Source organism: Eleginops maclovinus, chromosome 8 (genome assembly GCF_036324505.1).
Source record: "Eleginops maclovinus isolate JMC-PN-2008 ecotype Puerto Natales chromosome 8, JC_Emac_rtc_rv5, whole genome shotgun sequence".
In the NCBI taxonomy this organism is placed as follows: domain Eukaryota; kingdom Metazoa; phylum Chordata; class Actinopteri; order Perciformes; family Eleginopidae; genus Eleginops; species Eleginops maclovinus.
Genome location: NC_086356.1, coordinates 8,667,051 through 8,684,163, shown reverse-complemented (window position 1 = coordinate 8,684,163; position 17,113 = coordinate 8,667,051). Strand labels below are relative to the sequence as shown.

The window sequence follows — 17,113 nt, the reverse complement described above, 5'->3', positions numbered from 1 at the left end:
AGGGTGCTGAAGGTATTGGTTCCTTGATTAAAAACAAAAAAGAATTCCACAAGCTCATCTGATTAAAATACAAAATGATCAACTAAGCAAAAATGGCACATGCTGTGCCTCAAGTGTCTCATATTCCTGTGATGTGCACCCTCTAGGAGAGCTTCATCGCCAGAGTCAGAAGACCACTACGATGAGTCCCCTCTTCTGGAGCCTTTCTTCCACGAGCTTCCCAACAAGGAGGACGATCAGGGGCGTCCCCTGGAGGACGATCTGTTACCCCACATGCTGCTGCCAGCGGATAGCTTGGAGCTGCTTGAGAAAGCAGAGCGGAAAATGCTGAAGAAAAAGAGGAGGAACAAGCAGAAGAAACAGCGTCACCGACATTTTAACGACCTTTGGGTTCGCATCGAGGAGAGGTAAGGAGTGCGAAAAAGATGAGCGTGCATGGGATCTAGTTTCTGATATACGTCTTTCATCAATGACTTGTCTTGTCTCTTTGGAGACAAAGGTGGGCACAAAAGAAAAAAAGGGTATAACTAAAAAAGCTAAGAGAAGAGAGAGGGGAAATTGAAATGCAGTCTTTCCACATGTCTATAGAACAGACACTTCCTGGTGGGATGCCGCAGGCTCAAACAGCCACCATATCACATCACCATACTCTTCATGCAGTCTGCACACACTTCACCACATGTACTCACACACACACTATGCAGTTTGGTATAAGTCCAGACTAGTTCCTAGATGGTATAAGTGTCTTGGATGTGAAAAAAGCCGCCTGGGAATTCCTACTAAGTATCCGGTTTTGGTCTCACAGTAGCTCCAGGCAGGCACTAACCGGACACCTAAACAAGCTCACCTTTCAGACTCAAAGGAGTGGTCTGCTGTGTTGAAACCTAATTTATTTTGTTGTAAGGGCAAACCTTTATGTTACATGATTGTGCATGTGGGCAGGGAACAAAAGGTTAATTTTACCCGGCATCTGTTTTCTACACCCACTTATCCTGCTCATAGTTGGAAGCTATTTCAGCATGAATTGGCAAGAGGCTTTAGTCTTTCTAGCCAAAACGTAAAGTCAGACAACCGCATTCATACACACCTACGGGCAATTATAGTTTCCACTTCACCTGATCTTTGCACTGTGGGAGGAAACGTCACACAAAAAACGAACCAGGTCCTTTTTGAGTTAACCGTTGAGGAATTTCCATTTTTGGAATAATGGTCAATATCCACATGAGTGGCTTGGAAAATGTAGCTTGCTATCGTAGTAGAAGAGGGAAAAATAAACTATGTTTGTCTCATTATCACATGACAGAAATGCATTTTACTGCACAATCATCTGGGTAAAGGTCAAGATGACAATCTTATCTTTTAAGAATTACTCAGCGATCCCATTATATCTTCTTGTTAATGTAATTATTTTATATCTGATTCCTGAATGAGAATGTTTTTGCATGCTGTAGTCAGCCCTCTCAGAATCCTAATGTGGTTGAAACATACCGCTTGTTTCCTATTGCTAGTATTAACATAATGCTGATGTTTGCACATGTTACTGTTACTTTTCCAGAGTTTTCCTCTTCTTCCGTTAATACAGTTACCTTATAACTGTCTTTGCTTGAAATGTTCCCATGGTGCTATGGTTTATTTCACTGTTTGAACATGTGCAGGTCAGGTGAATGTCGACTATCCCTTAGTGTGAACATACAGTATGCATGGGAACAGTGCATCGTACTCTGTCCTTCACTGGGTGTGGTCGAACCACAGGTTAAAGAAACACAAGAAATGTGAAGAAAGAAAAGTACATTATGGCAGTCTTTTTCATTTTCACCTGGTTAAAGTATGACTATGACAGTGATTTCTAAATTATGATTATCAATAATTGCAGCTAACCAGCAGGAAAGCAAGACTAGACCATGCAGGCCTCTTCTATTCAGCGTTTAGTGATTTTGACCCCTGTATGAAAATGTATTTTAACCATATACATTACAAACTATTTCAAATTAGTGACGGAAAGAAACCAAGCAGCGCCTGTTCTTCACAAAAACAGAGGGGGTTTGTGAGCGTTTGTGTACATTATGTCTGCAGAAATGTTTTCTCTCCTGCTGAGAGAACCTGTATTTTGAACGGAAAGGAAACAGACTGTTTGTGTACACGTGTTACAAAGTGTACACGGTGCACGTCTTTGTATATTTGAATGTCTGAAAAGGTGGCCCATTGGAGGGAGTCCACAAAAAAAAGAAGCAACTACAGTTCTCTGTTGTATTTGATGCTCGGCCACAGAGCGATGTGTCACACCTGGTTTCCTTACACTCTTCTGGCTTTCAAAACTAAATAAACCTGCTTTGTAACTTTGTAAAAAGGCTAATATTTTCCCTGGACTTTCAAATATCTGCTTCAGTCATTCACAGACACCTTAAATGAATTAATGTGGCTTAAAAGGCAGCAGCTAAGTACTGCCTGCTTGGTCTGAATTTATGTTCCATATTAAAAAATATTTAAGAGCCTGTCGCTGCAGGCAGTAACGCTCGAGCCAACACGAGTCAATGCTAAGCAAACATCATTAACTACGAGTATCTATAAGTAATAAAATAAACACTATCCATCACTTGAGTTTAATTTGTGAAGGGAATTTGTCAACATTCAAAAACATTTTTCTTTTATATGATAAAATGCCTCTTTTAGCAACTGGCTTCTACACAAAGATCAATGTGCTGCTGCCTTTTTGCACTCTCATATATAACTAACTCCTACACAGAATATATTCAGCCATTTCATTTTGACTTTAACTTTCTTAACTTCTCTAACTGTGTAATTTCTTCAGCCAAAGCCATTGCAGTCGGTCATCCAAACTCAACAAACCAATGACGATAGACTCATTCATCTTTATTTTGAGCATTGTCAAAATGTATTACCCTATTAAACAGAGGCCTTTAGAAAGTGCAGTTAAGTGGAAATACTATCTTGCAATCACATTTCTTGTATATTGGAGGCTACCCTGCTGTGCCGATTTCAAAAGTGTGTGTGTTTGTTCAGCCTGGCCTCGTCCCAGTCAAAACCACACGTGCACTGCAGTCTCAGCATCGAACAAGAGAATAAAATGATTTAATTGCCGGAATTGTTTAGAAAAGGACAGATAAAGAGACACATGCAGGATGTATAATATTGGCATTGGAAGAAAAATAGAGTAGAAGCAGGCCGGCTGATTGGCTCTTGGTTTATTGCCACGAGCAGATCAATGAGCTGCACGCTTTGGAATACATCCTCTGCTGATTGGTCGATACTGAAACAGTCGATTCCTTTGTTAAGAAGTTTTCCTTTGTAGCTTTCCCCATCATTAATATTTCCATTGTTTGTTTTTTTTGCTGCAGTCCAAGTATTTTCGCTTGCAGTTGTGGATGGTATAAGGATGTTGTCCTGGTAATTTAGCTGTCCAATGACAGAGAGCAATGCTGCACGGTTCAGAAAGAGAGTGGAAATTAGTCGGGGGTAATTGTATTTTACACAAACATTTTCATACCATTGGTGCCACTTCTAAAGCACCATCTGTGTTACAGCGCATCTTTGCTTTGGCTAAATGTAGCTAAATCCTGGTGGATGCATTGAAGGACATTTTTTTCCAACTGAGCCCCGCCGACCTCTACCCATTGAGGAAAGCACGGAGAAAAACACATAAATTATGTAGTGAAACAAGTTAAACTGTTCTTGAAAAATGTGTTTAGTGGGTTAGGGTTAGAGCTAATGTTGTAAAGTTAAAAAATAAATAATCATTGTTTTTAATCTAATTTTGTCTATCCTACTCTCATGTCTTTGCTCTACAGCCCTATGGTCCAGTCTCCGCCTCCCCCGCTGGTTCACATCATCAATGGGTACATCACAGAGAAGCCATCACATAGAGCCCACAGCCACAACCACCATCACATATCTCAGCATCGCGCGCCTCCTCACCGTCGCCATCTTTACTTGTATTCCTCTGTACATTGCTTACAATGATCCCACAGACCTGGACTGCGATCCTCTAGTAGAGCGTTGGATGGAACGCGGTTAAAACACTCAGCCTTCATGAGAATACACTTTCTCATGTGTCGGCTCATGTATCGGTCAGTCTGAACCTGCAGCATATGACCTACAGGAGGCGGCATAAGAGCTCTGGGATTCAGAAAAAATAAATAAAAAGAAAGCATGGAGAAAAGACATGAAATCAACTCTAGCTGTCAGGTAACAGTACACTCCATGGATGTTAGGTTAGATAAAGTTTGTGTTGAAAGGTAAAACATGTCACTAAAGCATGTCTCAGGCCTTGATGAGCTTGTAAGTTCATATAACGTCATGCTTTTTATTGGATTATTGGATATTTACACACTCAGCAGGAGTGAGTACACAGGAGAGAAAAGTCAAAGCTCACAGACGTGAAGCGTTGTTGGACGTTCACCGCCATGGCAACATGTCAGTTCCCGTAATGTTCGTTATTCAAAGATCAAAACCTTGCAGAATATGAGATATCACTGGCGACTGACCGACTGTTCTGTGAATAAACAGGAGAACCATCCTGAAACTATTGCTGAATATCACATATCTTCAATAATTACAACTGGAACCATATGTGTGTGTGTGTGTGTGTGTGTGTGTGTGTGTGTGTGTGTTTGTGTGTGTGCTTTATGAGTGTGAATGAGAGAGTGTGTGTCAGACAAGCAAAGTCTATCAGCTCTTAAACCCCCCCTGGCCTTACAAACAGAGGTTTTCCTTTCCAGATGTTGATTTACTCTTCCATTTTAGAAGAATGTGTATAATGTTGCATACACGTGGGGAGGGGGATTGTACATATTGTTTCTAAATATTATAGATGTATTTTAGAATTATAAAAAAAAAAAGAAAATTATCAGAAGTGTTGTTGTTGTTTATATAAATATATAAATAGATATGCAGTATATTTTTGAAAAGAGAATCAGGAACTAACCACCATAGCCCGTGTCATGTGTCTCACTGAAATGACATTTTTGAAAGGGACAGATGATTGTACTTTATGTATCGGTGTTACATCTTACTTTGCTGTATGTGTCTGCTGAAAGGATTTACGTTATGTGTGTGTTTTATTCACCTAGGGATCATTTGTTTAATTTATTTAGTATTCATTTAGACCATACGAAACATTCCCAGTGTTGTTGTTGTTTCATTTTTCCTGCAACATCAATTTTAAATGTGTTATTTTAAATGTTTTCCAGCATGATTTCGAATGCATATGACGGTAGTGATAATAATTCTGGTTTTAAATACATGAACCTGTGTACACAGATAGACGACATACAGCAAAGTGATTTAGGCCTTTCACATTTTTCTTACGGCATGAGATGATTGTAATAGTATTACCATGACAACAATAAAATATTTATCTAGATTGAAATCTGATTCTATTACTGCGGCTCAGCAACAGACGACAGTTAGTTGAGAGGATTTATTCACTGTTTTGATGTTACCACTCGGAGAAGTCTGATACATCTGTTATAACTGAATTGCGGGTTTGTGTTCGGGCCTTTGTTTGAGACCAACAAGGATTTAGAGTACAAGCACAAACCCCAATTTTGGACGTTGTAAATACAAACAGAACACAATAATTAGCAAATAATTTTCAACCTATATTCAATTGAATACAGTACAAGAAAAGATATTTAATTTGACTTTACGATTTAAGAGATTGTTCTAATTGCCAATTCTCAGTTTTCCTTGGATTATTACCCCCTTATATCCCTTAAATACCTTATATATATTTTTAAAAAATAAGTTGGGAGAAATATTCGACATTACTCATTGGACACACAAATAAAAATATATCTTAAAGGACATGCTCCATTCATCAATTTATTCAAAAATAAATCATCATCATTCATTGTGGGACTGAACATGGTATCAAAATGGCTTTGAAATATGTGTTTAATGAGGCAATATGGTTTGAACTTTTCACTTACTGTATACTGAGGCATAAGGTTATCCCAGGAATGGACATATCACATGAAGTTATAGTATGTCTCCAGTCACAGTTTACTAGTACACACACACACACACACACACACACACACACACACACACACACACACGCAAACATGCTGCCCTCCTGCCCTGACCCAGGGTTCATGTTTATGTGAGGGTAATGTGCTGTGATAAGGCTGCTATTAGAAGCTGTTTGATGTGTGTATGTGGTCCGACACAAACAAGGCAGCTGCTCTGACAGGGAGCATCGACCCTGCAGGAAACAAACAGGAAACCAGAGCTAACAGACTCCTTAGATGTACAGGAAATGAGCACTAATTGATTTGTTGTATCAACAGGAAAAGAACGCTAATTGTCTTGTTAGTTTGCGCTTTGATTTAGGAGTGAATGCGTGCTGGAGAAGATCATAGAGGTCTGTATACAGCAAAGGCAATGTTAGGACAGGATCTACATGATTAACAAGTAGAAATGAGGTGTGGGAAGTATGTATGACGTGCTCTAGGGTCATTGTAGGTAAAACGTTAATAAGTGTCAAGCTAGAGCACGGGGTAGGGGGCTTGTAATCTGAAAAAAAAAAACATCTTCTGTTGTGTGCAGAAGTTGATCCAACCTTGCAAAGTGAGGCGTTGTGATGGAACATCTCTAAGAATATAGGTTTGTATCATTTTTTTCTCAGAATTTCTCCTCCAGGTACATCCAGTGTTCTTAATAAGAAGGTAAGTGATTCAATCTGCAAAGTAGTTTTTAAGAAGTAACCAAACTCTGTATCTGTTTATCTGTTCCTTTCATTGCTTGAAAACCACATACAACAATATCTACACTCTTGGAATTGTAGGTGTTTGTCATATTTATTTACTTTTGCTTTTATTTCATTAAGAGAGGAGCAGTGCCAGCTACACGGCTGCATGCAGAACCAAGTGATTCCTTGGTGGACGGTTTCTGGAATGTCTCTATTTGATGGTGTAAGTTGACCTGACACACGGCTAAGGCCATCACACACTGATCATACTTTTGTTTTCCAAAACAGCACCTGGATTCTCCCTCTATGATTTAAAAAGGCATTTACCTCTGACACGTTAATCAATCAGGTAGAAACTTTTTCCCGTTTATGTGTGAATGCACAGCTGAACACATGGCACATCTGTAACTGTCAATGTGTGATAAGAAATAAAGAAATAACAGAGAAGAACCAGATTTCAGAAATAGAGTCACAGGCTAAATGTAGCCAATGCAAACTGCACGAAAAACATTAAACTCACATCATGTTAAACACAGTCGCAATGAGACCTTTCCTATGCCCTATGTAACACAAAACTCTCAAAACAACAGACCATGTAAGTCACTCAGTCATTCTTTAAAAGAATAAACAAACAGAGGTACAGGTTACTCCTCTAATTGCCTCTTGTTAAGTGCTTTTACTGACAGATGTTACAGCTCATTTACCATAAGAAACATCACAGAAAACATGCTGTGAATTCCATAAGTCAAACTAAGTGCCATAAGAGCTAAATGCAGACAAGACAAATAGCAGGCATTGAAAAAGATCAGGGCACATGTTTAAACTCCTATCAGTAGATGGTTACTCCAGTTTGTGTGTATTTTTAACATTTTCTAGTGGTCTTTAACGTTCCCGGTCATGTATGAATGTAAGTTAAGCGTGTAAAGCCTGAATGGTGATAACAGGTGATTCTAATGGCAGGTTTAAACTCAGGGGACAATTGCCTGCAAACATGATGGATATTAATTGACTGGAGGATAGCCATTTGCATTACATGCGCATGATATTTAAATCCTCTTTATAAATAGTTGAAACAAAAAATCTGTTCCATCACGTAACACAGAAACCCTTTTAAAGGATCTGTCTCTAGCTTGTGGGGATGTTTCCCATATTATCCCCTCATTCGAATCACATTCTCATGAAATAAATATACTCTCCACAGACATTAAAACCTTAAAACACAATCAAATAAGAAACAGTCTTGTGAAAACACACAACACTGGATTGGAGGTGGGGTGGCCAGATTGGACAAAGTAAACCTGTAGGAATTGAAAGCAGATGTCCCCGCAGACGTCTGTTTCCTGTGGAGCACAAAACGGGGTAAAAATAAAGAAATGGCATTGAAAGACACCGGTAGTTTAAGTCTAGGAAAAACTGAAATTGTCCACTATTTATTGGCGCTTTATAGCTGAAAACCTCATTAAAACTATCAGGTGAAGTCCCTTGTGGAAAATTGGAAAATCACACCTTGCAATGCTGAAACTGGATTTAATGAAGACAGAACGCGCGGACTGTAGACGGCACTTCTCTGTTTTCTTTCATGTATTCCCATTTTGAAAATAAAAAATAAGTACATACCTTTTTCAAAGAAAGGAAATGCTTTCTATAAAACTGTCAACTACACAACGTTATACTATTCCATTTAGATTAATCCGAATTGTTCTTGTTGCTATTCCAACAACATGGATGCTAGCTTCATCCATAATTACCAATTCAATGAACCATTCATCCATGTCTACAGCCAGTCCCTCTGCGCATTTTGAGCCCCAAGGTCAAATCACTTTCCCATTGTTAAAACAAGCCCTGCGTCTTTTTGTTTATCTGATGTAGCGCTGCTCTATCCCTCACAGTCTTGCACAAATAAGCCCGTGTGTGTAGAGAAGGTCTCAGTGTGGCTATTATTACTGCATCAGTCTAAGAGCCATTGCAGTGTGTTGACTGAGACCCATGGTAATAAGTGCTCTGTTGAGTCGTCTGTATATTTATAAAGCAAATCTCCTTGGGGTTATATATAATGTTATCAGTGCTCATAGTGTAAAAATGTGGATTTCTTTATATTAAAATTAGATTTTTCTTGGATTACACTAGGGAGGTTGAAAGAAGAATGTATGTTTTGTCACTGCTCCATCTCCGTCTATCTATTTTACAGTCTCTGCCTGCTTTTCTCACTCCATCCCAGCTCTGAAAAGTAAAATAATGCCTAACAAATTCCCAGAGACATCTTCAAATTGCATTGTCTTTGTTCATGCAACCCACAAATCCATAGAAAATAGGAAGCAAATCCTCCCAATTGCCAATCTGTAACTTTTTTTACATAGGTATGTTTGAAATTAAACTAAATACATACAACAAAGAGGCATTATATGGAAATACTTAAAAGTACATATTTCCACAGATGGCTTTCTCTATAGCTCCAACTAGAAATAATTACTTTTCTGCCTTAAACTGGCCCCCGAGGAATGGACTTTTAGACACCATAACCTTTAAATGTGAATGCTACATCTGCTAGGTTTCCCAGGAGGCTTGACAGATTGAATAGTTTTCGTAATACTTGCCTCCTCTGCTGCTCACAGAAATACTCATAACTTAAGGAACCTATTAGTCTAAGTGAATTCAAAGCAGTTGTAAGGACAATTCCAATATTGGAAATATTCAGGGCTTTGATTTTGTTGATTACCAAAGTCTCTGCATCTGTTTCTCCTCCATGAAAAATGTATTCTTAATCATAACCTTACTTTCAGCAATGATTTCCTTTATGGTCCACATAGCAATTCTTCATTTTAAAAGCAGGTGGATAAATAACTAAATAGACAAACCGTGTAGCACACACACCTACTCCCTCAAATAAATGTGTTAGTTGCTGGCAACACATTGATACTATTAAAAAGCAACCTGTCATAGAAATGGAAAAACTTAAGTTTAGGAACACTAGGACCATGAATAAACGTTATGTTTGGTATCAAAGTTTTATTTGTTTACAGTAAACAATAATGCAAAAAGAGGCCTCATCTAATGTATAGGTCTTTTTCAGATATGAAAAAGACCTATAGGCCTACATTAGATGTCTCAAAAATGTCTGCTATATATAGCAGACATTTGTGACATGCCGCAGTAAGAAGGGTGCAGGTGTATGTAATAAAATTAACGATGGCTGGATTCCATTCCGCGGCTTCAGTTTCACGGTCCTATTGTGCAATGCATGCTGTCACAATAACACCTTATTGGGACACCTGAATGGAACAGGGCCATCGTTAGTGTGATTAGTAACACCTGTGCTTCTGCTACAATGGCAAGCCAAAATGGCCGCTTTAAAAAAACGTCAACGAGGTGAAGTGTCAAGAACTAGGTTACTTACATTTTTTATTTTGCCCCATCAACTGCAGATTTGTATTAATTAAAATCATGTTTTCTGATTACAGCGTGGAAAAGTCAAGTTGCATTATGAATAGCTAGTAATGATACTGTTGCTTAGTTATAGTCTTATATGAAGTATAAAAATGGTTGATGCATCATGTGTTCTTCTTTTGCTTTTTAATTGTAACACATTTGAACAGATTGCGGTGTGAATTTTTCAGAATAATGTCAAACAAATATTTTTTATGCTACATTTTTAAACACTCCTCCATGCTCAAATGAATTATCAAAGCGGCTATGTAATCCTGGTACACTTAATATCGAATGTTTTGTTCAGAAGGAGTTTAAGAGCAAAACATTGTTTATGTCTGTCAGTGGCTCACAGGGTAGGTCTGCCTGTGATTGTCAGCTTATAAACACATGAAGCATTTGAAAGCTGGCTCTACACCACAGGGTGTCACTCAGTCACAGCCCGGGGTGAATGGATCCCATTCACGAGAAAACATTTTTTGGGGTGTGTTATTGATAGAAGGAAGCCCACACTGGGAGCTCGAACTTGGAGTGAGAACACACACTCTCCCATCATACCACCATTGTACACATGTAAGAGCTAACACACACATGTTAACACAATCTATACAGGTTCTGAGTGGGTTTGGTTGCTATCCATTTTCACCCTCAATATACTCTAACTCAAACTAAAAGTTACCCCCCTCGGAGGTTCTCAGATTCAGCTTCAGGAATGTGTTTTCAGTGATGACTAGACGTGGGAGAGCTGGAGCTAAAAGGTCATGATGACCTAAAGGAGTGGAATTAGCCATTCAGCCTTTTCCCTCTAACCATACCTGTGTCTCTACGAGTCTCACAGTGCTCAGATTATATTCTAGTGCTCAGATTTTATTCTAGGATGCAGAATGTGGCAGTAGTTGGTCCAGTAGAGTGGAAATATTTTGTAAATAACACATTCTTTTGGTCTCGTTTGAAGGTTGATACATAACCACAGTAGCTTATGATGGCTAATGCTAGTGAATTTTAGCTATACACTGTTACTTCTTGATTTATGGCTTTTTTATTAACTTTCATTTGTGTTCACATTGTTCCTGTTCAGCACCACCATTGGCATATACAACCCCAAAGCTGTCACTTATATCAAAAATGATTATAAAACAAGTTTAACAATAAAGAAGAAAATGTGTTTCACAGATGAGTATTTAAATATGCAACTTCCAATATTATTTCCAATATTTTATTTTAGGTGACACACTGACTACCTGCTCTCCCCTGGGCTGAGAGATTACATTCAAACTGCTTTAATACTAAGTAATTACAGGCTAAAATATGCTTGATGAAAAATATGGTAATGAGTGTATTAGACTTTGGGAGGTTTTGCATTTGAGACATGCATATTATAGTATCATTTGTAACGTCAGTGTAATAATGAAGATGACATTTTCCACTTATAATAGAAAATTGCAAATTATACCAACTATAATGGTGTGTCAAAAAATTATAAAGAGACTGATTACAGCTGACGTCACTAGGGAATTTTATGCTAATTAATCCACCATTAAAGTAGGGACAATGCTGCCCCCTGCTGGTGAGTCGAGGTACTGTTTGTCATTCAAAAGGTACGTCTCCATCAGCCTTCAAAGCAAATAACGTTTTTCCCTCGTCCACATTAAGTACCACACAATAGCCTCATTGCTCAGATTGGTTCTCATCTCTGAGTTAATGTTGTTTTTTGACAGGTGTGGAGCCTCGACTCTCTCTTGGGCGTCACATTTTAACACAATATCATTGCGTTAATAACTGCAATATATATCTCGCTGCTATACCTTTATTTGTGTGTATTTCGCAATTGTGTGATTCTTGTATATAATTTTCTAGTATCTTGGGTATAACATTAAGCTGTCTTTGGCTCTTTCTGCTGTAACAATGCAAATGTCCCCTCTGTGGGACGATTACAGGTATTCTGATTCTGTAAATGCACTCGAGGAGAGAGCGGATATGGAGGAGTAGAGAAAATACTTTTTCTTTTTTTTCCAAACTCATAATGAGAATGAATTTTAATATAATACCATATTCTACTATGTCGTTGATTGCATATTTGTTGACATATTATACTATACTGTTTTCAATGTTATTTTCGACATACTACACAAACTTAAATTTAAACTTAAATTAAACTAAAAAAAATTTTTATTTAGATTTTTTCCAGTATTTTCAACATACACATTTTCCATGACGTCTCTTATTTTATATATAAATATTATATATAATATATAGATATTTTTGTTTTCCCCAAAGTCTTTTTTTCTGAAATGTCGACATACTTATTTTTGCTGATAATTTTGACGTACTATAATATGTTGTCGTTTTGCATATTTACGACATACATTTACGACACATAATTTTTCCCCCTGATTGAGCAGTTAACCTCACCCATATAAAACCTGTTCCCCTACCGGGGGTTGAACCATTGGTGAAAACCAGGACTCCTAACCGCTAGACCATATGGGACTTGTTTTAGTAATTTTACGAAGGATTATTTGGATATTTGTTGACACGATATACTTTCTTGTTTTTTCTGATATGTTTGCCATACTGTACTATGTTTTTGCTTTTGCTCAAAATCTTGGATAGATTTTGAGGAATACACTGCTCTCCATAGGCAAAGAGAAGTCATTTGCACTGTGTCTGCAGTCCTGTTTTTTTTAATGACTATCTATTAAAATGCCATTATAAGAAATGGGGAGTGATGTTGTTCCTGGCAGGAGTTTATTGGAGAATAAATGTACCCTTCCACACATGGAGCCCCTCATTAACCCAAGGGATATTTACAGCCCTGCAGGCTGCAGCACAGTCAGGGATTAAGGCCTTGCGCATCGTAATAATATCTCAGCTGACCAAACTAACTCTTCTCCAATTCACACCGGGGTTTTGGAGCTGATTTTCATCTATGACTTTGCTCAGGGGCACTTCAGACTAATTCGCTCACTGGTCAAGGGTAGTTGTTCACTCAGATCCAAAGAAGATGACTGCTCTCAGAACAAATTACAAAAGGATGATGGGATGATCAGTGTTGTTTTTTTCACGTATATTGTTGTCAATTAAGTCTTTTAATCAGATATAAGACAAGAGCTGCAGTGTGGACCAATATCTTAAACATTGACTCCAACATCACTGCCATAAAAAGAAAAAAGATTGAAACATGCTTCCTCCTCCCCTTTTGCGTTTGGCGCTAGAGGGGATCATACATCTCATTAGAAACATTTATTTCATTTACACAGCTGTCGAGTTGGCAGATATTGTATCCACTTTGAAATATCTGGGTATTACAAAAGTTAAGACATCGCCTAGAGCGTGAGATTACAATGAGAAGCTCCTACTCCCTCGTGGTATGAATTAGGATTTTGATATAAAGTCCTTTGACATATCCCATTAATACGGTCTCTATATTTTCAATTCTAGTGTCTCTGACAAATATACTATGCATTTTATCTTCTGATTCCCCCTAGGATGTACTCAGGCATGAAAAAGCAATATGTAAATAAATACTATTTGTGATAATATAAACCGTTTTTGATAGTTATACAAATCTGATATGCACATAATGTATGCCTTTTTGAAGACTCGTATTGCCCCCTAGTGTCCTGTAGATAAGCAGGTTAAAAAAGTCAAGATTACAGGTATATTTAATTATTTATAACTGGTATATATAACTTTAGTTGGTTGAATCATTGATTATAAAATCAAATAATAATGACGCAGTGTGCAGTTAGACCTGTGTTGAAGTTTCAGATTTTGTTGTATCCACCACCCTACTGCGTTTTTTTTTAAGGATGAGGACACAGTAATCTAACTTGCAGAGCTCAGCTAACATTATTGTACAGTAGCCTTTTAAGGTAAATACAATGAAAACTGACATGATAAACTACGTACATTTTGAATGACAGGGAAACATCTCTGTAATCCTGATTTCCTTGTTTTCATCTCATATTTTTCGGAGTTTGTAGTACTTCAGCTGAACAGTCTGTCACTCACTACACGTTTTTGTGACTTGTATTGTGGAGAAGGAACGAGGAACAAATATCAAAATCTCTGCCTCCCTAAAGACATCTCAGCCCTTTTCTTTAGATTGAATCCATCACCTTTTTGAAAGTCGGATGGCAGTGCTACTAGCCCAATCTAAGTTGTTAAAGATTCCTTCCACCTCTCGAATGTTAGTGTAACGTCTTTCAAAGTTCCCTGTCTCCTCACCTCGGGTTCTTTCCGAGCAACTGGAGATAACATTATTGAATGCAAAGCACTTAGAACCGACTCCTCACCCTGCAAATATCAATTTCAAGTCGGAGGCTGTGAGAAAGTAGTGGAAAACTCTCGGAAGTTAACCTCTGAGACATCCCCCCCAATCCCCAAAACACCTGCAAATAAAAGGGCTTTCTCCCAAAAAGTAAAAAAGACAGCGATTAATTTAAAAAGCTATTGGAGGTTCAATTGTCGAGTTAAATTGGAAAATCGGGTTTCTCTTTTGAGCATTAACTTACGTTCTGCTTCTTGAGGTATGTCACAGCTATCTCTACATTCCCTGTTTGAATGAGATCCTAACGCTGTGCTAACAAAAACATCCCAGCAACATTTTTTGGGACTTCAGCCTCCAATTCGTACCTGTGGTGTCACACAATTACCTTTTGTGGCAGCACTTGTCATTCACTGTCTGCTTCCATTTCCTTTTCTTGGCTTTTCAGTGCAAGTAAGCCGTACTTTTATTAAAATGAACTGCTTTTTTAATACTCTTTTTAAATTGTTGTGAATGTGTGTGAGGTGAATGCAAGCAGTTTATTTCTGAAGTGTGTTTCAGTCTCCAAAATATGACCAAACCTGGATGTGAGTGATAATACCATAGTTTACTTTTTTGTGATTTGTAAAAGCATGTTTTGTCTCCTCTCTCAACCACACTTTGGTCTCAGTCACTCAAATTCATTTAAACTAAAAAGCTTCTCTGTAACAATGTTCGTCCGGGCTCTCATCAAATCATGGCACATCTGTTTTGTCCTCTGTCTCAATATATGTTTTGTCCCCCCTCTAAATAGGCTGCCTGCACCTCTCCAGGTAAGTAGTTCATGATTGCGTCTCGCAGTTCCGTGTCTCGCATTTATTCAGCACAAAAGAATATTATTTTTCTGCGCTTTCAACTTGGCTTCAGAAAGGCAGGAAAACGGACACACTCCAAAGTGTATTTCTTGTCTCCTGTCTGAGCTTACCAAGAATAGATCTCATCATGTTTTCATGGAAATCCAACTATCATGTTGAGGGACATTTTCATCGAAATGCATTTGTGGCAAATTAAAAGTCCCAGATGACATATAGGAGCCAAGACAAACCCAGAGGAGAATGGAGAACAGACCAATGAAGAGACACTGATCCCAAAGATGCCGAAAACTATGAAAACTATTATTTCCTGTGAAGATGTACTAAAAATATCATGGACAGAAAAAATAAATTATTGATACAAGAAAAGGATATTATTCTTCCTACTCCAGAGGAATGTGGTATAGGGACTTAATGTATGTAATTTAATAAGCAGGACATCACTGACATCATTAAAATAGAGCACACAATGAATAAGTCATGTCATGGATTTATGTATTAAGCCTCCTTTTCTGTTCACTTGACAATGGATGGAGGATGTGAGCCCTCTCCTTGACGGACTGAGGGTGGGGAATAAAATGTTCGAGGTTGCTCTGACCTGAAAATCCCATTTCAAAAGCAACTCTGTATGAACTATGAAATATTCAGCTCATGTTGAACAGCTCATAACTTTAAAAAAAAGAGCCAACGATAATCCAATCAATCACAAGGAGTCATTTTTAATAGCTTAATAATTCGCTGCATATCCAGGTTTACACATGGATGGATTGATACTTTATTAGAGATGATTTGCAAGGCTGGGCAGATGATTGAGCATCCTGCTGCAGTCCCAGGCTCCTCTGGTATTCAAGAGTGAGGCTTAGATAACTGACAGTGACAGGGCAAAGCTGGAGCAGATGAACCTCATCGACTCCTGGAAGCATCGCTGATCACAGCCATGACAGCACCAGAGAGGGAAGAAGACTGACACCTGAACAGGAGATAGGGAGGTGCACCTCAGAGCTGATACATGAAACAAGTAAGGCTACCTCTGTCCAGAATTGATGATATCCTGAAAAGCTTATCGTGATCCATGATAGAAGAGAAAAAAGGGCCTTAATATTTGTTTCTTACGAGTCAAAGGAAAAAGAAATGAAGTCTCTCACAACTCAAGTTATTGAACACTAGATGGCAGTTTGACACAGAGAAGTGTTGTTTTCTAAAGCCTTGGGGTAAAACTGAAATGTCTTTTGTTACAATCACTATAATTGCTGTTGTTTGGTGAAGCTGATTGAAGCAGTGTTTACCTACCTCTTGATTCTTGTCTCTTTTCGATTGTCCCAAGCCTAATTTGGTCCACAGCTCTCTGGCAGAAATATTAAACTTAGTTGTGTGTAGTTGGGCATTTTCAAAGGTTGTAATAAGGCTTTTGTTCCATACGAAAATAAATTACCCACAACTTGAGTGTACTTCTGGGCTGCTATTGACCAACGCCCTTCCTGCCCTCTATACAATTGAGTGCACACAGCATAAGTAAAGTGGCAGCTGAATCATATTCTCTTATTTCCCCTGAAACAAAGCAGTGCTTTAGCAAAATGCACCATGTGTGCACATTGTAAGCTGCAACAATAAAGTTCTTAAAACCCAAGTTTTACCAAAAAGACCACCAGACTATGAAATGTTGGCTACAACACAGTGTTGCTTCATTTGGTGTTGCAAAGAATTACCATAAAAACAAAGGACAAAGCAAACTAGGCCCAAAGCCCTATACCCAGCTTTGGGGATCATAATGGGGATCAAATTTGGTTCAAGAAAACATTTGGCCCAAATTAAAAAATATCGATTGATTGCCTTTGAATATCAGAATCTGTCAATCATGTG

General features: G+C 38.2%; 1 protein-coding gene across 1 annotated transcript in view; it reads left to right on the top strand.

Moving 5' to 3' along the window:
- The window catches only part of trabd2a (TraB domain containing 2A), a 51,913-nt gene extending 46,527 nt beyond the window's left edge, over positions 1-5,386 (top strand). The window contains exons 6-7 of the mRNA XM_063888870.1: positions 147-407; positions 3,807-5,386. Of these exons, the coding sequence (XP_063744940.1) occupies positions 147-407; positions 3,807-3,978 (433 nt within the window). The 3' untranslated portion in view covers positions 3,979-5,386. The remainder of the gene's footprint in view (positions 1-146; positions 408-3,806) is intronic.
- Positions 5,387-17,113: the final 11,727 nt, after the last annotated feature.